This window comes from Battus philenor, unplaced genomic scaffold, assembly GCF_028537555.1.
Source record: "Battus philenor isolate CCGP_79_NKW_IND1 unplaced genomic scaffold, ilBatPhil1.0.hap1 SCAF_6, whole genome shotgun sequence".
Taxonomy (NCBI): Eukaryota; Metazoa; Arthropoda; class Insecta; order Lepidoptera; family Papilionidae; genus Battus; species Battus philenor.
The window spans coordinates 10,198,646-10,221,158 of NW_027181726.1; the positions used below are offsets into that span (position 1 = coordinate 10,198,646).

At 30.3% G+C, this 22,513-nt stretch overlaps 1 protein-coding gene across 1 annotated transcript in view; it reads right to left on the reverse strand.

Annotated features, from left to right (window-relative positions):
• The window catches only part of LOC137930554 (uncharacterized), a 45,354-nt gene that overhangs the window by 15,438 nt on the left and 7,403 nt on the right, over window positions 1-22,513 (reverse strand). Inside the window, exon 2 of the mRNA XM_068773846.1 lies at window positions 8,254-8,398. Within this exon, the coding sequence (XP_068629947.1) occupies window positions 8,254-8,398 (145 nt within the window). The remainder of the gene's footprint in view (window positions 1-8,253; window positions 8,399-22,513) is intronic.

Consider the following 22,513-nt stretch of genomic DNA (forward strand, 5'->3'; position numbering starts at 1 on the left):
CCTGTTTGTAAAATTTTTGATTATGCTCATTTGTGCCGAGGTACCGTGAGTTTCGTGAGCCCACACTACTTTTGGTAGCACTGCTCACCTGTTTCGCAGATCTGGGTTAATGGACGAACTGTATTGTGCTCAGGGTGAAGCTGTCACGTCATGCTTGCTTACCCACCGTGTCATGATCTTACGAGATCACGCATGCATTGATATTATTGTTAGAAATATCTTAATTCAATGAACAGAGATTAAGCACGTAAATATGACCTTTAAATAATTACTTAAAAATCATAATTTTATATTTTACAAATAATGTGATGTCGATATTTTTTATTTATTACATAATAAATACTTGTCCACTATATGGCTCTGATTTGCAATAATTCCAAAAAAATGGTAACACGTACGAACACAGTCAAAATACAAATTTGAATATAATAATATTTATGTGGACACTACTTAAACATATTAAAATACTATGATACGTAAAGGCAAAAAGAAAATTATTTAAAATCAAAGTTCTAATTAACATAAACAAATTTAATTATTTTTGTGTCCACATACTTAAAAGACTCTAAAAAATAACTTAATTATTGTTTAGAAAATACACACTATTAGCACACATATTAAAATAATGCGTAAAAAACATACGTTATAAACAATAACTTTTGACGCGCAGAGTCATCACATGGGTAAAGATGGATATAACATAACATTCATTATATTATAACATTATACGTAGATAATAAACATCATTTAAAACAATTTTATAATAAGAATTAATGAATGAACTTCAAAAACAGAAATTAACTGTAAATAGTTTCAAACTACAAGTCATTTACACAGACATAAAATTGTTTAATGCCTACTGATGACTAGCTTATTTCAAATAAGTGACATAAATGTTTGTAACATATTTATGCGAAGACGTAAATATAATAACGGATCAATTATATTATAAATGCAATGTAGCGGTAAATAAATATTTTAGATCAGGCCTGTAAGCTTCGCGTTTGATAAAGCTGTAAAAGTCATAGCTGCTAATATTTATATATACAAGAGATTCGCATAATCTTTCTATATATCCACCAATGTCCTCATCACAATATATCTGGCACTATAAAACGAAGAGACTTATAATTTGGTAGACGTGTTCCTTTCACTGAGTAAAGTTCAGTTAAAATTTTACATTATTCCATCCACTAGAGGGTTGAAATGTCGTATTTATAGGTATAAAACTTGACTATAAAATTCTTTTGCTTGTTGAAAATATCTTAAATTTTTAATCGGTGCAAAAAAATTGTTACGCAGTTTTAGAAAAATATTTTTAAGTTTTTAGGAAATGCTAATCTTCAATAAATATAAAGAATTAATATACAAATACAATAGTACGGGTACAGACCGTATTTAAATTAATAAAAAAGAAATTAGCTTGTTATCGGGGTAATGGAGAGGATATGTATGTATATTGAATAGGTGTGTTTGCACATGTACATTGTAGTGTCTGTGCTGTTGGGAACAATGAACTCTATTATAAAATAAACAATGTTTATTTTTTATCTCATTTTTTGACTTCACGTGTAGCTTAATTTTTTACTTTGATTAGGACTTCCACACATAAATTCTTTTCAGCATTTGTGATTTAAATCATTTCTAAAACTGTGTGAATATTACACTGTAAGATGTTCCTACAAAAATAAACGAGTTCTTACACATACTGACTGGCATATCTACGTGACCAGTATAGAATTATTTAGGTACGAAGATTATTTAACTTTGGAACATGATATTATGATACATTAAATGATTTTGTTTCACTATAGTACTTGCTCTAAAATATTTATTTTAGTAAAAGTGTTCATTTATACGTTTTGTAATAAATAACTAATCTGACGCGTAATAGTATTAGTAATAGGGTAGGATAGTAGTTAACGTGTTACGAGAGACTGCTCAAGCCGAGATAGAGGGTCCGCGATTAGTTCTAATTATCTATTTGTTGTTTTAACGAATAGATACCCACCGCAAGGTAAATATCCCCAAAAATATCTGTGGGAATAATAAGCCATTATCGCCACGCTTAGCAGACGGGTTGGCGATCACAATGCGTTGTTGTGGTATGCAGAGGACGCTGCTGCCCATTCTCTAGAAATTTCGTTTGTGAGCAGTGGCAATCCTATATAATTATTGCACAAAGTGTAAATTATATAAGATTGTATTCCGGGAATCAAATTCGCGACCTACAATCGCAAGCCTCAGTCATCTACCGCTGGACTAGCACTACTCATTATCTTTATTAAAGCTAGTTAATCTTTTTAATTATTATCCAATAGACTTCGTACTGCCATGTCTTATAGGCCTGTCGCGGTCCAATATAAAATAAATGAACGTTACTTATTTTAAAGCGATCTATTTATTTATCAATTAAATATGAAATAAATAAATTAATTTTGTGATGAATAAATACTGATCTATGAATTTATTAAACGACAATTTAAAATTGTACCGATTAAACTAATTACCGTGCTAAGTTCATAGCGAGCTGTCACATGCTCTTGTATAATAATAATATTAAATTTATTAAGTTTCTGCGCAATTTTTTAATTTTTTTCTATAAGATCCAAGTCTGAGAATTATACATAGCGTACTCTAATTTACTTCTCGTGATTCAAATTTGCAGAAATACAAGACAATGGAAGTAATCCTTTGGAAAGTAAATGTTATTTGCGGTTGTTCGAATCGTGGGAAAAAGTGAAGGGAAATATACATACATGGACATAATTCGGTATTATTGCTTTCTCTTTTCAATCAGTTATAATTGTGCTTTAAACATATTTTTATCATGTGCAACAAAGATTTTATATACATAATTATATTTATGATTAATTAAATGTAGCAGAGTGAAGGCTCGGTCAGGTATAGCGAATAAACAGGAACAATCGATAAATCGAAAACCGGACGAAGTGTCATGTGTGGGAAAGATCTACGTCCACTTATAAAAAGCCCATTTCTAAGCTGATAAAACCGATCTTTTTATATACATTTATAGGATTTAAAGCCGTGTTGTAATGGTATTTTGTTTTCCTTTACTATTTATTAAGTAATACCTTTTTGATGATTTTAGCATGATTGCGATTTAATTAAACTGATTTTTTAAAGAATACATTTTTTGTTATTTTTAATAACAGTTCAATCATTTTCTCAATTAATTTCATCATAATTATATCAGCTAATAAACGTCCACTGCATGACACAAGCCTCCTTCAAAGGTCCCCACTATCATCAGTGCTTCGCTGCCTGCATCTAGCAATTTCCTAGATTATGCCGTCGGAACAATGTTTGTATTTCTTACATCACCTAAAACGTATTATGTATTAACTTTATCATATCATTATCCACTGAGTGTCATTTACAGTGACCACGGAACTTGAGTACGTCTTGAAAAGAATCCAGTTTGATAGAAACTAAAATCAGATTAAACCTCCCTATAATGGAATTCTTCACCTTAAAGCTAAGTGGGTTTGAAACGAGCCTTGATTTGAGAGAAGAGCCCATCTCAAACTCAGTGGAGTTTTTTTTGTGATCATTTTTACAAATATCCTTAATCTAGTAGTTAGAGCCATTCAATCCCAAGGTTCTTTATTACTTAAAAAAAACTTAAATATACTTGATACGCAAGTGTAGGTAAGTTTAACGACGTACTATATATTTAAATAAAAAAATATAACATACGAACAAATGATCCATAATGTTTATTTAATTCGAATAGGTAGAAATAACTCTTCTTCACAAAAATGAATGAAAATAAGAAGGCGACAGATATATTGAAACAAATGTAAAACAAACGAAATGTAAATGTTATATAAGTTTTAACAGCGATAAAAATGTGTCAGTGTAACATAATGTGCAGTGAAAAACAGGAAGGGCAATTTGTGGGGGAATAAATCGTGCATACGCTTACTCGAAGGTTATGAGATACTCTTAATAAATAAAGCACGAATTTAAAACATTTTGCTGGAATTCATAAGAGCTTTATAATTTCATCGTGATTTATTATTAGTTTTTAATAAATACTTTATTCATGGTGATGAACGCAGACTCCATATATGTTTTTTTAAGTAGGATCATGGCTGCTTTATCATCAGCTATAAGACGTCCACAGGAGCGAATGGGCGCGACCTACACCCAGCATCTTTCAACCTCTACAATGTCATCTACCTTGTTGGCGTATACACTTACCGGTTTGAAGTTTTCAAGCTTATTTGCTCGTTGGTATTTAAAGCTTCAACTGGTTAGATATGTCTGAGAACTGAAGACAAACTCGGTAACAACGGCTCGGGTTTTGATATTACGTATTCCAATTAATGATAATGCACAGAATTTTGTTTTACAAAATCTTATATAGTTACGTTCGTGTTAACCGCAGTGCCATTAAAGTTCCGGAGTGAAGACTTGTGAACGCAACTCAAGACGTCCATCCAAGGTGTCCACCTTAGACGACGTTATTAAGATAGACGGAAGACTCTGGGAATCTATGGAGGTAATTGGTATTGGTGAACGCTCTCTTCGTTTCTTTCCGTCTACTTTGCCCACGACAACCAGCTTTTTGAGACTCTGGTTTTCTCTGATCTATGTGGCCGAAGTAGCTCCGAATCCGGTTGTAGCAGATAGTGAAGGATCGCGATCTTTAAAGGGAATTGATCGAGTTCAGATCAATGAACTAATAAAAGTAGCTAAAATATTTTGCCTTTTATATAATAAACTGAATGTAATAAATAAATATATTGACACGTCACAAAACTCGGAAATTTATAGCTTCATAATTAAAACTATAATCCTGGTAACTGTCTCACATAGTATTGTTTTTAAGATCTACTAAACACGTAACTTTATAAATATTATTTGTAAAATTAAGTAATGACCATTGTAACAATTGTTAATAATGAATTGGATTATTTGTTTAGATAATATGTTTTGAAAATAAAAATGTCAATATAGCATAGTAGCTTTATATATTTGTACATAATAAAGATTGTCCAACGCCCTCACTACTAAACAAGGATTTATTGGCGTCGCGTATTATTAAATTGTGGTTGTTAAGCGCTTCTTGTCATTGAGGCGCGGCGCTCCGGTTCGCAGTGATGTTTCCGTTGATATGTCAGCGATAATTACAACTTTCTGTAGCTGTCCGCGGCCAACGGTTAGATCACTTGGAACGGTACGCAATGTCAGTTAGTCTGATACTCGTGATTGCTCACGGCTGGCACACTAACCGAGAGGGAGTAAGGCCTGACAGCTGACAGCATGCGTCTAGACGGACGTAGCCTATATAGTTGTAGATACAGATCTATGAATCTTTTGGATAACGTCTACTTTTAAAGATTATCTAGGCTAATTTTAGTTATTTTCGTTTATGTTAACAACTGTCAGTAATAGAGAGCTTAGTCAGATTAAATATTGCAATTCAATAAAAATACATACGTAATTTAGTACATCGAGATGTTATCTTTTTGTTAATAATTAAATTACACTATCAAATAGTAAACCACGAAGATTTGTCAACAATTTTATTATCTGAATCGAAAATTATTCAAGGTGGTCACAAAAGTAATACATTATATTATTTATCTACAATATAATTTACCCGATTCAGAGTTTTGTTGGATTTTATTCCCTATAATCTTTAACACTACATAGCATTTTCAACGTAATAGATTATAATGGTAAAACCTATATGCTAATTTTGTCATTATGATTTACGAAGATTAAATATAATAAGAAGAAAAAAACAAATGGTTTCAATCTCTCAGTCTTTATGCCAACGAGTTTTTGAAAATTTTCGTACTCGAAGAAATGCCGGGAACGGGGCTATCGTTTATTTTATGTTTTTTTTTAAATAGAGTTCAAAGTGTTTGCTTATATATTAAAATTGTCTTACATAACAATTTTATTACAATACAAATTATAATACAAATAATACAAATTTTTACACATTAACAATTAAAATGTTGACTAAAAATTAATTATTAAAATGGGTAAACAAAAATTGTAAACGTGGAACGTGAAACTGATTTTAACTAAATATGACCGTGATATTGTTGTACGAATAAGTAAACCGACCTACTAAAATAATATCAGAGACAAAATTCGTAATGAGAAAGTGTGTCTTAATAGCCCTAAAACTTAAAATTTCACCGATGACACCGGTATATGCCAAAAATTGTGAGCGTCGTAAACCGACAAAAGAACCGTTGCAATCCACCCATGTACCACTTGCACGACTTGCTCGAATATTTTTGTGAAAAGAATGGGATGAAGAAAGTATGCTGAGCGTGGGATTATGGGACGATCAAAATAAAAGCTTTTGATAGCGCACCGATAGTATCGGGTCATATCTAATTTCTACGTCCACTTTGCGTTTTAGTTCCCTTAAACTTTTCTCTTAACTGTACGTATTTTCTCACGATCAAAATAAAATAATAGTTTGCTATATAGATAACATTTCATCAAGCATTTGATAAGGCACGTCGGATATATCTTTAGTCTGACATATTAATCTTTTATAAACGCAAACAATTTATACTATTATATACATACCAAGATGTCGTTGCATTGTGTAACAAAAAAAATGCTTTACAACGCCGAATCCAGATGCGTGATATGCCAAATCAAATGCCGGCTACTACATCATATGTAGATTTAAAAAGGTATTCTTGAAATAATTAATTTGAACTATTCTTTATTACTTTAAAATGCAATGTTATAACTCGTAAAAAGACCAGATAAGTCAGACCTTTTAATTTTTCATTTAGCTGACAATCATAATTAAGAATTATTGTACAAAAACTGTTTTATATGAATTGAGAATTATAACAAAACCTTTTGATATATGATCTGTGGTATATAAAAGAGAAATTCTCAATAATGAAATTCGAGAGACTATCTTTTTGTTAAATCTACACAAACAAAACTGCTCAAATAAGGTAAGCGGCTTATAAACGAATAAGCCGATCTCCTATTAGGCACACAATTGGAAGTATTAATTGCTCAATTACAAATATTTGAATTCGGAAACTGGTGAAAGGATATTAAAATTATTGATTTCATTGGTTAGTTGATACGCCGATCATAGCAATGTACTAAATATTTTATTTCATTAAACAAGTGATTAATCACAAAATACTGTTAACGGTATAGCTAAGTTTAAATAATTTGCTTTGGGTTTGTTTGATACTAACTTATTTACCATCAGTATAAAAAACAATGATTCACTTAGCGCAAAGACAAATTGTTATACAAAATAATTTTAACAGATTATTCTGACGATTAGAAAGCAAAATCGTTTAAACATAGTTACCATTTTTTTATAATTTATCTCTTACTACACTAACAAACTTCACACAAACCTGTTATTAACGTATAAATAGATATTAGCTGCATAAGTTGTAACACAATTTTTAAGTAGAGTTTAAATTTTATTGTTCTTTATGTTGCTATTTAAGGAGAAGGACGCTGACGACTGTAACACGGTTTATAATTACATCTGCCAACGACGTAATGGAAATAAATATTCTGTATTTTATTTAAATATATAATAAATTTCATGACGAAAGTTGCATCGAGCGTGGACCGTTTAAGTGAAGGTGACTCGTAAGATTTACCACAACATCATCAAGCGCACAAGGTAGGTTGACTCTTTTGTCGGCGACGCTGTGCCAATGGAACACACCATAAAAATATTTCCATTTACGGCGAGTTAGGCTAGCGCAAAGTTTATTTTCACCGCAGGCTTTTTTAAGGTTATTGACACTCAGTAGTATTGTGTAAAAGCTACGTTTGAGACGCGCGTTTGAAAATTCAACTCTATAAAAGTTTCAAGCGTGAGTCTATTTAAATAAATATTAAGTGTTAGTAAACAATTTTCGAGAACGGATCGACCAATTTGGCTTTTTTTGTTCATATTTTTGTTTAAGTAACGTTCTGATAAAGAGAAACAAAATTAAAAACTGCGGGAAAAATAGTAAAAGGTGACTTTCCATTTCGCATACAAACCGCAGCGTGAATTAAATACATATCCAGACTGTCAAACATTTGATATCGAAAAGAGACAGAGATATACATTTACCATTTTTTTTTGGGGTAAAAAGTCACTGACACATACACATCTAATCATTTGCCACACAGAAAGATCATTAGGTCTTTTAATAAGTGTAATTAAATATAAATAAAATGTTCGTCATAGCGAAGGTTAAAGAGAATACTTACATTCAAGACATGTATAACTGTCAACTTGTGCGTAATACGGTTGACAAGAGCAAACTCCTTTGTCGCAGTGAGAATTTAAAACGTTGCAGTCTACACTCGCCCGACAATAGGCTCCAAGAGGACCACCGCCTTCCGCTTTTGTTATCTGAAAAACAACAATGTGAAAAGTTAGGAATAAACTTGGGAGCTTCTTAGGTGGATATTTTTGGGAGGACGTTAACCTCTAACATTTCCGTTTTCGTAAATTTTTTACGTCGTACTAAGACAATGTTAAATTTTTTTTCTAAATTACTTAATATTTTTCGTATAGCAATGACCTCTTATTATTTATATCAACAAAAACATATATATTTATTTTAATAAACTATGATTTTTTGCCTTTTGCATCTAACGCTCATTTTTCTTGTAAGTGATATTGTATGCCTACAACTACGCAATAACACAAGATTTTGTTATACGATATTCTGATCAACACCTCATCTGCGCTTAACATGATTCTAACCACATTAATGCATATGCATTATTATGTTGGCGTCAAAAATAGGCATCAAGATTGTACATATAGATTTCTGCAAAAGGAACATATTACATGTAAACAAGATGGAAGAATAAAGGCTACAAACCTGAATACTTTAAAGTAATGCGCAAAAGTTCAAAAATATACGGAAAGAGTAAACAATGCAAATAAAACTTGTAAAACCTCTCAGGTTACGAGTCTAAAAATTTAAATGCCTACATCAGGTAATTAAAAATTAAAACTGGCGTTCTCGACCATAATAGCACTTGGAAATGGAAAAAAAGGATAATAATGGACAATCCGTGTTTATTGCAGAACGGGTATCTTAATTATAATTAAGCGTATTCTTACGTTTTAATCGAATTTACTGCAATGCATAACAAACTTTATGATTTCATTTACGAAGATATTTATAATTATATTGATAATAAAATAAAAGTGTGTCATGTACAATGTTATAAAGAATATTCTTTCAGTTTTTCGTATTGGTATAATAACAATAAAAAATAAACAATTACAATTAATTAACTTATTTAATAGTATTTCTATTATATAACGTTTGAGATTATAAAACAAAAAATCCATTGCAAAATCTCTTTTTTTTTGATTGAAAATTTTTAAAGAAATTATGAATAACTAGTTTGTAGTTTCGACAAAATTTAAAAAAGAAAGTTATTAATATTTATCATTATTAAAATGAAGATTAAGAATGTTAATAATGCTTACATTAATATTTGTTAACAGCTTATGAAATGAATTGATCACTGTTAATATGTCTAGTATGAAAATAATGCAATATCTAATATTTAATTTATGAGAAATTTATTGGATATCCGTATTTTTAAATGTTTAACTTGACGAAGTATTTAATAATACAGACATAACATATTAATCACAGTAATAATATGATATGTCGCTCGTTATACGTCTTCTGTGGTTTTTGATGTTTGCATCTATTTTTACAATTCACATTGGCTATTTATAAAGTTTTTAAAAAGGCGACGATCTTTAGTTAAGTGTTAAACGCGACGTCCTTGAAGTGAACAAGTTTTACGATGAAATAAATATTTTTAAGTAGACAGATAATTTTCCAAGTTACATTGAGATGTGTAAACGTTAATAAAATGTAAGATTAAGTTGGCGATATTCATAACCTCTAAGCTTTTCATGCATATATACATTCAATATTTATTCGTATATACATAAACTAGTTACTCGCCCGCCTCACGTGGCCCACGCTGCCTTTTGTGAATTTAATTTCATACAACCAAAAAAAATCTCGGCAAAAGAAATATGCCTACATAATATCAGTTGATGGTTCCAAATATATTCCAAAGATATTGCCATAAATCAGTACATAGGTAGAAATCTCTTATAAATACAATTGACTGACGTTACAGTTAAAATATCAAAGTAAACTGAAAATTTTAGCTGATATAACAACAATACGAGTTATTATTAACACGGAATAAATACCAGTAAACTGAAAGCCAGGGACTCGGGATGAGATTTGACCTTTGATTAAGATATTATCTATTATTACAATAGTTTAATCCCAACTCTTATGTCATAATGACTGAAACATTAAAAATGTATATCTTTAACATATCATTAGGTTTATTGTTTTAAATTTACATTTTCATTTGACTATCTTTAAAAACGGTGTTCACCGTTTTTTTACAATAACCATATATATATACTAAAAAGGAGGGCTACAATTTTCTGTCTATGTACACAGTTAACTATATTAATTATTTTTGTTATAATAAATCGAGTTCGAAAATTATAACAAGACGTAATATTGCGCATCGTACCAATCGTAATAAAAATAATTATTATCACCCGAAAGTAACAATGAAATAGATATTTTTCTAAGAATCACCAAATACTTGGGTATCGGCAAATAGCAAGTTCACAATCTCTCAACGAAACTTGTAGACGGCTATGAATTGGACTTCAGGAACGAGGAGATTTATAGGTAACCAAAATTGTCGATTATAGTCCAAGGCATTAACAAGTTAAAGAGGTATTGGTTAGGCTAAATATAGCGCAGAACAGTTAGCCACAGCAGCCTTGATGTTCCGGTGTGGCGACCACGGACTGGCAAGCGCAGCCAAAGACGTGCACTCACAAGGTAGATAGACGACCTAATTAAGATCATTGAAAACGCCGCTTCCAACTAATCCAAAAATACGTTCTTTAACAGCTTACAACAATTAACAGAGGACCTGTGGAGGCAACTCGTCAAATCCTCTACCAAGGCTTTCCAGGAAGGGCGCGAACTTCAGCTCTGAAGATAAACAACCATTAACACTTGTTGTCTTATCAGACACTTGTAATTTACTTACATTTATTCATAACAATTTTTTACAGAGTTTTAAGTACTTTTTTATGTTGAAAATTGTTGCTAGGTGGCGCTGGCGACAGTGTCTGTCGTTCTACTTTGCGTTCTGTATTAGATCATAGTTGTAAATTGCTGTGACAATCTTAGTTAAAGCGGCGTGTCTTCGCGTATATAAGGATGTCCGCTGGACCCACGCACGTGGAATCTTACACGGCGTGTTAACAATTATTCCTTTACACAATAATCCGTTAAAAAAGAAAAAAATAACTCTTTGAACGCCTCACGTAGTGTTACGGTGTTATGCGTTTTTCGAACAATGAACATAGGAAAGTGAGAAATATGATTTATGTTTAATGTTACGTATTGTGTTAAGTTTTTTTATTACTGAATATGATTTATCTACAGAATCATTCGCTATAGGTGTATAATCTCTAAAGTATAGATCATTTTTAGCAGAAATTTTAAAACTTTTATACTTGTATAAAGTGGTCACATTGGTACTCTGTTAGAATGCGACGAGCTAATAACTTCTTGCAGTACAGTGTTTGGTCATAGGTGTAAAAGCTTTAAAATGTTGAATTTATAGATCATTTATCAGAAAAAAGGTTTAAATATTCCCTATTCCCAATAATCCTGTATAAAGAGATCGCTCTGAAATATGTTACATTAATTAAGTTTTTATATTGGAAAGCGACTGGCGAATAACTGCTGGAGTTATAAAGCCACACAGTGAATAATAATTAATTTTAATTTGTAGTAATACGAATTTTAAAAACGCTATTTACACTTTACGTATTTATTCCTTCCAAAACCTTTGATTTTTTATGTAGGGTGTACCATACATTAATTGACAGCAAAAAAGAACATCTTTTTACATCTATAATGAATCACCTCTATGCTTACTAAATATTTTTCCAAAAATGTATTCTAAAAAATTATGGATACACAATATTTTATACCAAACATTTAAATTATCTTCAATGGTTTATTTCTTTTTTATCGAAATATTCAAGAATGATCCATCCAAAATACTATTTTATTTGTTCCCCGTTCGTAGACATAAAAATTTTATGAATCGTTTCAGAAACGTACGTAGTCGGCATATATAACTTATTCAAGCTTGGGAAACATGAAATTATTCAGAAAGAAGGGAGGGTCCGACATGTATTTCTATTACATAATTTACGAACCACTTCTCTTTGTAGCTGCTATGAATTCCGACTCACTGAGGATTGTTTAGATATAAATTATACATTTACAATCCTTGTCTTCTAAGTCCTAAGTATTGGAAAAATAATCTCTCAAAAACATTATATAAAAAATAAATAAAAGGAATGCGTTTAAATAGTATACCTCGCTCACAACCCTGTACGCAAATATTTACTGAAATAGTTAAAAAAAAATAATTGACACATTATTATTAAACTTTTTAAATCTAAAATATTGTTAAACTCGATATAGAATTTTTGAACAGGAGCCATGTTTACTGTTAGCAAGTATAGCAATTATATTCAATAATAATAAATGTTACACGTAACGATTCAGATAACTCAGAAAATATCTACAAAAAGTTTTTACATAATTTGACTAGTTATATATACGTAGGTGTTGAAACATTAAATTGGTGAATGTAGAGTTTATTTGGTGTCAATTAATTTATGTCTATCTAAAATTTAATGGTTTCAGACATATTAAATAAAGTAGTGGTATTATAATAAGAAATAGCTTTTACAAAATTCGTATTACTATCTATATATTAAAATTAATTATTGTTTATTATCTGTTCCTGCTAAAGTTGTACGGAAGCTACTGGCCTGTCATGTTCCAAAAGACAAAAAATACCAAATTTCACAGGATTCATTTTGTAAAAGATGATTAGAAATAGGTGTAAAAACTTCAAAGTTTTTGCTGACAAATATTCCATAACCAATCAACCTGTATATAGAACCAATCAACTAAAACCCTTAAGAGTTTCTTTATGTTGGAACGTATACTAGTTATCCAGTTTCTTTTTCATAAAATCTAAAAATATTATCACACGTACATTTATATATTATTAATGCATTTGTTATTTGAACATCATAACCATCGTTCAAATTTGGCTCTAACAAGTTCTTATTTAAATTTGATTGTCAGAATTCAAACGAGCAATTGTAAAAAGTTGCCCGTTACAGTATTGTGCGGATTGCGGTTTATTTCGATTGTATGTAATCTTCACATTATTGTACAAGAGACGATGCTCTGCTCCGAATCATTTACACGTGCGCCATTATCTGTTCGAATCAATGCGCGTTGTGAACGGAATTATTAAACTTCCATTGATGTTTTCCCGCGAAAACCACGATTGATCATAATATTTATAACTATAGAAATAATACCGCGTGCTACCTGTAATCGATTTAATGTAACATTCCAAGATGCTATCATTTCACTCACATACCATTCGTAATTTAAATTCTTTTTTGTTTTCTTTACATGGTTTTCCGCGTTATTAATACATACAGTAATTGCTTTGTTTAGTTGTGAATGCGTATTTAACGATAACAAGTAACATCAATGTCGTGATTACAATGGAATAAAAAAAAATCTCCATTTCTTCGATGCAATAATGACTTCTTGTTTTATTGTTCACCACACGATGCGACGCGTCTAAAATTTTTGTCTATTCAACATTCACTACATTCTGACGTAATTATGTAACGTTTGTGTATGACATCAACAACTACATTCTCACATTTTAATCTTTTGAGAGCATCTTTTATTTTTACACAGGGTCATTGGTGATTGGTGTAAATTATACAAATGTGAACGTATAGCTTATTTGTCACCATAAAACTTTAAACCCCTGTTTCTAATCAGTCTTTATAAAGTCATCACTTTGAAATATATTACATTAATCATTTTTTTTTCTATTTACAATATGAAGTCTGTAGTTCAGATAGTAAACAATAATAATTTTCATATATAGTAAATCCGAATCCATGTACACGTACATGAACTGCATTATTTTTTTTTCTGATTTTAATTTATTTTTACACAGTATCTAAAAAAGCTCAAAGGCATTTTATCTTTTTATTATAATGTTTCTTTTATTTATTTATATATCGTACATTAATAGCACATATAATCAGAAAAAATTCAAAGTGCGAATTTATCCCAAAATTCGATTTATTCCAGACAATTATTGAATGTACATGGTTTGTAAAGAAAAAGAGATACTAATCGATATGCGTAGAGAATAAATGTACATAAAAATTACAGATAATTTATAACACAAACGATACAATATTACGATAAGGTGTTCAATTTTTAGAAGTTGTAGTATGTATCGATTTGTATTTTCAGGATATCATGATATTGAAAAGTTATCTATATTTACTCTAACAGCTATGATACCTGCGGAGGAAATGAATTGAGAATTTTCCCATTAGCGAACCCGTGAGAGCGTAACAACGGTACGAGGAAGGCTCCGGCGTCAAGTTTCATTTATAAATCTATCGATTACCTTTTATAAACACCCGGCGATTATAATAATGGTGTTTAAATAATTTTTTTCAAATAGGAATATGTATACATTAATGTATGTCTTAAAATAGGAATAATAATAAGTTTATTCCGTATTAAATAATTAACAGTTTTTTGTTTTTGCTTTTGGCGATATTCATAAAATACATTTCTGTTATTGGAGGTAGGTATATTACTAATTTATTGTGTTACGTTAAGATATGATTCTCACCCCAAAAATAGCAAGTTTTATTTAATTTAAACTTTGTCATATTTGAATTTAATATATTTAAATTACTTTGATTTGTTATAAATACAATAACGAACGATGCATTTATAACTAGAACACAATACAGTTTCTGATAACAAATAGCACGTTTAGTGTAGTATGTAGTAATCCTATAGTATAAAAAAATCATTATTAAAATTATAGTCAATATATTTACTAATGCACAGTTATTATTTAATTATTAGATACATGAATAATATTATTCCTCACTTTATACATAATTAAGTGGTAAAGGTAGACCGCGACTTGCGATCGCAGGTTTGGTTTTCGCGGGTTTGGTTTTCGGATGATTAGCAGTAGTTCTCTGCAATCGCCAACTCGCCTATCGACCGTTGCTATTATGGGGGGTCTATACTTTGCAAGAATATATATATATATATATATATATATATATATAATTATACATGGAATTATAAATAAGAATTGGTATTGTTTTTTTCTATTAATCAGATTAATTTAAAGCTGACAACCTTTTGTGGGCTCAGTTCAATTGTTTCAGGTTTGTTTGCCGTCATTAAAATTCGAAGAGTTTTGTGTTTATAAATATTTATTGAAATATTATCCGCAAAATGCGTTCCATGTTTAAATATTTACGTATTTACTTAGTGTGTTTACGTTTTACAATCTTAACCAGTCTTCGTTCGCTTTAATTTCAACGGTTTTTTAAGACATCCGCCAGTCTAACTTACTGGTGTCGGACTTGAAAGACACATTTCGTATCTTCAAAGATATTACATAGTTACGAAATAAATAACATAACACTATAATAGATAATATAGAAAGAATACATTAAAAACATTTATTTATTAGGCTATCACTTTCATCATTCATATAGAACGAAAATTGAAAGATTCTTATAATTGATGCATCATTGTCAGTTATAAAAAATAAACGATATCGCTTAGTGCTTTTCTACCACGGCAATAGCTTCTACTGTTTTTGACTTTGGTTATAGCTCGATACTTGTGAGATACTCGAAGGCTAGACAGGAACCTAGTCCATGTAGCACGAAGAACTGCTCGTCTGAAATGGCAGTGGGAGGGTAAAAATTCTCGTGCAACTGCCGGCCATTGCGGTCAAAATATTCTCGAATGGCCACCACGATCCATTAGACGCGGCGACATAGTCAAGATCGCAGGAAGTAGCTGGATGCGGGCAGTAAAAGACGATGATCAGTCATCGTGGAGATCTTTGACCAAATTCAAATTCAGATTCAAAAATTGTTTTATTAAATAGGATCATAACAATCTTTTATGATAGTCAGCTTAAAATTAAGTTTACGTTAGTTCGGAACGCGCCGCTCACTGAGAAGAAATAACAAGAAACTCAGTGGTATTTGTCATTTTTTAATGATTGTATTAACAATTTCAGACCCTAAATATAGAGCAATTCATTTCCAAATATCTATGTCGAGAACATAGTCTGAAACAGAGTAATATGGCTTTTGGTAGAGCCTATGCTTAATAAATTTCTTTGTTAAATGATATTGTTAATATCTATAATTATAATTTGCTAAATGATAAATTTATTATAAAATATGTAAAATATGTATATGTTTGTTATAAAATCGTATACATTGACCTACGAATAAATGAGACACTTTATGGAGCCTTGTAGCAGGCACAGCAAGTTTATCTTTGTTTCTAAGATTAAGCTGATGGAGTTAGACCTATGGCTTGCAGTAGGCTTCTATTAGCTGACTTGATGTGATGATAATTTTTTTTTGTAAATCTGTAAGAGTAGTATTTGTTTTCTTATGAGACAATATAATTTCTCTAACCGTATTTTTTACGACAAATATAAATTCGGTTCAGTAATATAAATAGTACCTATTAATTTCAGTTATCGTTAAACTGTTCCCTACGACGTCTTAAACATTTTATACTTGCTCGAAAGTGGTTTTGAAGTTCCCCTCGCGAGGGGTTCTCGGCTATTAAGACCTGTTTTCAAATTCAACCTCAACATACATATTTAAATTATATTGAGTAAAATGAAGGGACATTAAATCGAATTCAGAAAAGTTTATGCCACGTAGAAATTTCTTTATTCGAGTTTTTGTAAAACAATCAATATACAGTATTTTTCAATTCATTCGTTTACCCTTACTTATTATGCCGTGTCATGAGAACTCGTATTAATTCTATGAGCCGTATGAATGTAACATATTACTTGTTTGTGTTAGCGCAGTCTGTATTGTTTGCCAATTAAGGGTTAAGACTCGCTCTCAGCACGTCAGCTCGAAAGTTCTTTACTCTTCAAATTAGTCAGGTAGATGAAAATGAATTTTATTGTCATTATTTTAGATGCGATATGTTCTTGATGAGATTTATTCTGATGTACACAGGAAGCATGCGCGTGTACGAACGCCCCGAGCTTTTATAATGAGCGAGTGGTGTTGTTTTATAGATGAGCCGACGGGGAATCCATCCCGGTATTCCATTACCTATTGGAATCTATACAAGTACATGAAACCAGATAGACGACATATAGGAATTGCGTAACAAATATTACTCAAGGCGTAATTTTTTGCAACTGCGACATCTTTTAACAACAATTCAGTTGCAATTGGTCATGGCGTTATTTATGACGGAATGAAATAATGTTTTTTATCAAACTTTATTAAAACTATTAACTCTTCTCACATTTTTGTTTTCTTAATTAAAAAAATATGAAGTTTAAAGTCACAATCGGAGTGTTAGTTGGACATTGTTTTAATTATCTTACATTAATGGAAATTTACTGTATTTTTAAGAAATATATATAGCTATACTTTAAAAAAATATTTACTTCTGCTGAGCTTTTTTTTTTTTTTGTAAGAGGCATTAATCATCTAAACAGGTGGTATACTCATCTTGACGTCAATAATAGATATAATCCATCCCATTTTGAAAAAAAAAGTTTTAAATTTCAATTTGTATTGACGTTCCAACGCCAAAGTTTTATCTATTACTTTAATTTATTCTGACCTTTATATGAATGTTGTTTAACATCGTATTAGTTTTTATTCATCGTATTAGTATTTAAAATTTTGTGCGTTATTAAATATTGTTGACAAAAAGTCATAATTTTAAATTTAAATGGGCTCTAATGTATAGATCGAAACAAAAAAGCTTATTGTCCGGTATCATAAATATCATATCACCCTATATCATTGACACTCCAGATTGAGATCGATGATGTTTATAAAACATAAAGTAAACAATAAATAAGACAAAGAAGAAGAAATTATACAAAACTTATAGCTACTTTTACATATATAAGTAGGTAAACAAATTTGTAAACTATGATATTAACAAATTATAGTCATCAATAAAAACATCCAAAGTAAATGAGATGGTTGTTTCCGCAGTAGAAAAGCATTAAATTGATAAATGTACCCAATTATTTTTGATTTGTTTATTTTATGTGGTGTCGACATTTTATTAGCGCAGAAGCCAACTTTCCTTTATTAATGGTCTTTAATTAATCATACACTTTATTATAATTTGATACAAATCTTTATATTTGTAAATGGTTTCTCATAAATAACACATTTGCGACGCAAAATGCGCTTTGGATATTTTCCGGTTGTTATAAATTAAGTGATGATTCATGCGAACTTTATACACACCTTCTCTTTTACATTATGACTTTTATAAGAAAATAGCTTATGAGTACCTACCTAGTTTGGTTTGGTTTGGTTTGGTTTGGAAATATAATATGATAATTAAAAAATTTCAGTTCAGTTCATTTTCAGGGACAATAAGAAATTTTTTTTACGATTTTAGGGAAAAAAAGTTATAAAAAACGGTAAAATTATAGATAAAGAAAAGGGAAACATTTGACAAATACACCTAATATGAGACGAAAGAGTTTACGAGTCTCGTGATCATTTCACAGATGTTATCGAGTACGCATTCTCATCGAAAAACCTTCAGCAAAATCAAAATTAATTGACACATTATACTTAAAATTCTTCTAGATATGCTTAATCGTCATGGTATTTTAATTTTTGTCTTAATAGTTTTTTCTGTTTAAAATTACAGCTCATTATAATTAGACGTATATTATGTTACATACAACTTAATAACGTTATGCCTTGCGTATAATACGTTTTAATTTATAGCTAAAATTTATAAAATTCTGCAATATTCCGGTGAGAAAGATCCGCGAGTAGCCGAGGTCAGGTCGGTACAATAGTTCGCGACTACGCAAACTCTTGCGCACTTGACGACATACGTTGACTTAACTATACGTAGAAATACACTTGCGCTGGCGGTCACCACTTCTCGAGCGAGTCGGCTTCTAATGGTCATTGACCGCGCACGCGCCCTTCGATGAGATATATCTTTCATATTTTTAACAATTCCTTCAAATTGTGTTCCTGTATACTACATTTTATAATCTTTGAAATAACTTGAAGTTGATTTTATCTATTTATATAAATATATACACTTTTATAAAGTTTAGGTTAAATGACAAAACATCCATTGATTATCAATAAGTAAAGATTATTAATTATGTAGTAAAAGAATTTTCATATTCATTTAAATATTATTAGAAAATGATCTTTCATTAACATTTTAAATAAACATATTAAAGATATATATTTTATTTACGTTATGTACACCCCAACTAAATGTCACATTTTATTTTCCTGATAATGTATTATATTGCTTATGTGGTATATAATATTTTTTTCAATGTCTGTTCCAGAATCTATTTCAAAATGTTTAAGTACAAATAAATATATAAAAAATATACATTAAATCAAAAATAGAAATAAAAAACTGAACTGTGATGTTTTGTTTTATTACCTGTTAATCGAATTTGTGCAAGTTAGATATCACAACGCAATTAACTTAATGAATAAATTAGAATTTATACTGTGCCACTGAATGATAACAAAATAAAATAATTAAAATTAGTCGAAGCTTTTATAAGCCATCAAAATTGACGTTTACTAAAAAGTAATTACCTACATAAAAGGTTAGTAAATTTTATTATACCTAAATCTAAAATTTAAAGCAGTCTACATGTTTTAATTATTTGTTTGCTGCATATAGTATTACTTTTAAAAATTGAGAATATTTAATCTATTAAATCATTCGTGTATATAAACAGTTATTAAAGGTGACAAAAATCATGGTATAATACTAAACGCATGCATGTATGTAAATCATATGTCAAAGTGGTTACATCATTCCTTTAGATAATTTATTTTTTTATTATATTCTTTAGATTTCGGAATCGAACAATATCACCCTGGTAGATAGATATTATAATTTTTAAATAGACGCACACCAATTCTCATTCATTTCACAATTCCTAATTTTTAGTTAGTGTGGATCCATTCTTTCTTATGAAATATAAGTTAAATATTTACAATATAATTTAATTTAACAACCATATTATGTAGTTTTTACGCCAAATTTAAAGTGGTTAAGCTTACAAATCGATTAAAAAATATCATCATCGTTGTCGTTGTCATTGTTTCAGCCCATAAGGGCTACTGTAAAAGGTAAGCCTCCCTTAAAAATATTCACGAGGGTTATTTATCGGATAACGGCATGCTGAAGACTCTGATGTCCATCCTCTGGAAGCTGATTTGTGAACAGTGGCAATTCCATATAATTAATGCACACGTGTGAATTATAAAGGATTGTATCCCGGGAATCGAACCTGCGACCTAAGATCGCTAGTCACAGTGCTCTACAACTAGGCTTCCCTTGCTCATAGTATAGTAGTATATAGGAAAAATTACTTATTGCACGATTCATGAACCTTTGAAATAAAATGTAACACAGGTATTTTAATATTTTATCGACGTATTAAAGATTGTCCCATTGAGATACATGCCTAAAAAACCTTATCGGTTTGAAATCAATGCCTTCATTTCACCGGTTATAACAAAATGTCAGCGGACAACTGTTCGTAATTATAATGTTAAAATCATTTTTGTTTTTAAATCTGGATGTTAAATACAATATCATTTCGATCTAACATGATACAAAGCACTACTATTTACTATGAACCTGTCATTTCAGCCTATAGACTTCAACTAAAAGACATAGCCCTCCCCCATAAATGTCCATGGGGGGATTGGTGGTCGCAGTGTGGTATTATGGTACGCAGAATACGTCCTCATCTAGAAATTATTTTTTTTAATTAATTTTAATTAAATCACAAAGTGTAAATTAATGTAAAATTGTATCACGGATATCGAACCCGCGACCAACCACCGCTGGGCACTACTCTGAATATAAGACTGTTTTTAAATATGTATGCCAATCATAAGCGCACTCAGCTCAGGCCATAATTGTGTTACCTACAACCTTAAACAATAGTTTACAATATTACAAAAGAATTACCAAAGGTAAAGAGCAAAACGGCTCTTTTAATAATAAAAATAAGCTACAATTAATCGAAACTATATTTATAATATTATAGGAGAAAATGGAAAGGTATTTACTAACATTATAGAGATACACTTGATAAGTAACAAAATATAATTTATATCAGCAAAAATGCGCCTCATTTTTGGAGGATTTTTGGAGATATTTTTAGAGTCACTAAAAGTACCTAACAGTTGAATACATTAAGATCATTGCAGGAGTTGCACATTCAGGCGATCAGAAGATCTATCCGAAACTAGTTTTGAAAATACATACAATATAAAGAAACGTGTTTTTTGGAAAAATATGAAAATTAAAAAAAATAGTTTATACTCAATTCATATGACCGACAAACATTTACGAATATAAAGTATGGTAATATTGTTTCGCTTGGGGTCGTAAAAATGCGAAAGGAAAATCATTGCATTTGTGTTTTTAAAACGAAGTTATATCGTATTTGTTTAGTCTACGTTTCTCCCTTGCGTAGTTGTTCGTATTTTGATATACTCTCGTATTGAATATTAGTTTATTGCCTTTACAATATTGCCATCTCCCCTGAGATTTGCGCGCTAACCCTCTTGTACACCGTCTAGACTAAAGTGATGAACTTATGTTATTTTAAATCTTGATTTAAAATAATTGCCTTATAAAGAGGACCTCGTTGTTTACTTTCGCTACCAGATTTCATAAGTCCAATGATTGTCGTTTAATCACGGTAAATGAGTTTCTTTGGCATAATCGACACGAATATAACACTTTCTCGTGTGACATTAACATGTCATAATAGGTTGGTACTTAACTTTAACTGCAGCGTACAGTGATGCATACATAATAAATTTCTTAACGAGCTTTCGAAATTTAGTAAAAAGCAAAAGTATCTACTTGAAATAATTTAGATAATGAATTAAAGGAATTTTATCAAACATAAGACAATACATGCGGATATGTAAATAGAAAGAAAAATTAATCCATCACGATCACGCATTGTCTTTTTTATACAAGGTGATGGTTATTTGTCAAGTATGAAAACGACAATGCATCATGCATGTACAAAATCCATATTTAATACGAATTAAAAAAGTTATAAGAAGATAAAAATTATAATTGACGACAAGAATTATTAATTATAATTAACAACGATAAAGATTTGCATCTTGTTCTAAATATTCCGAACGATGTACACGCAAATGAAGCGTTGTCAACTTGTCACTACGTGAAGGTGCTATGCGTGC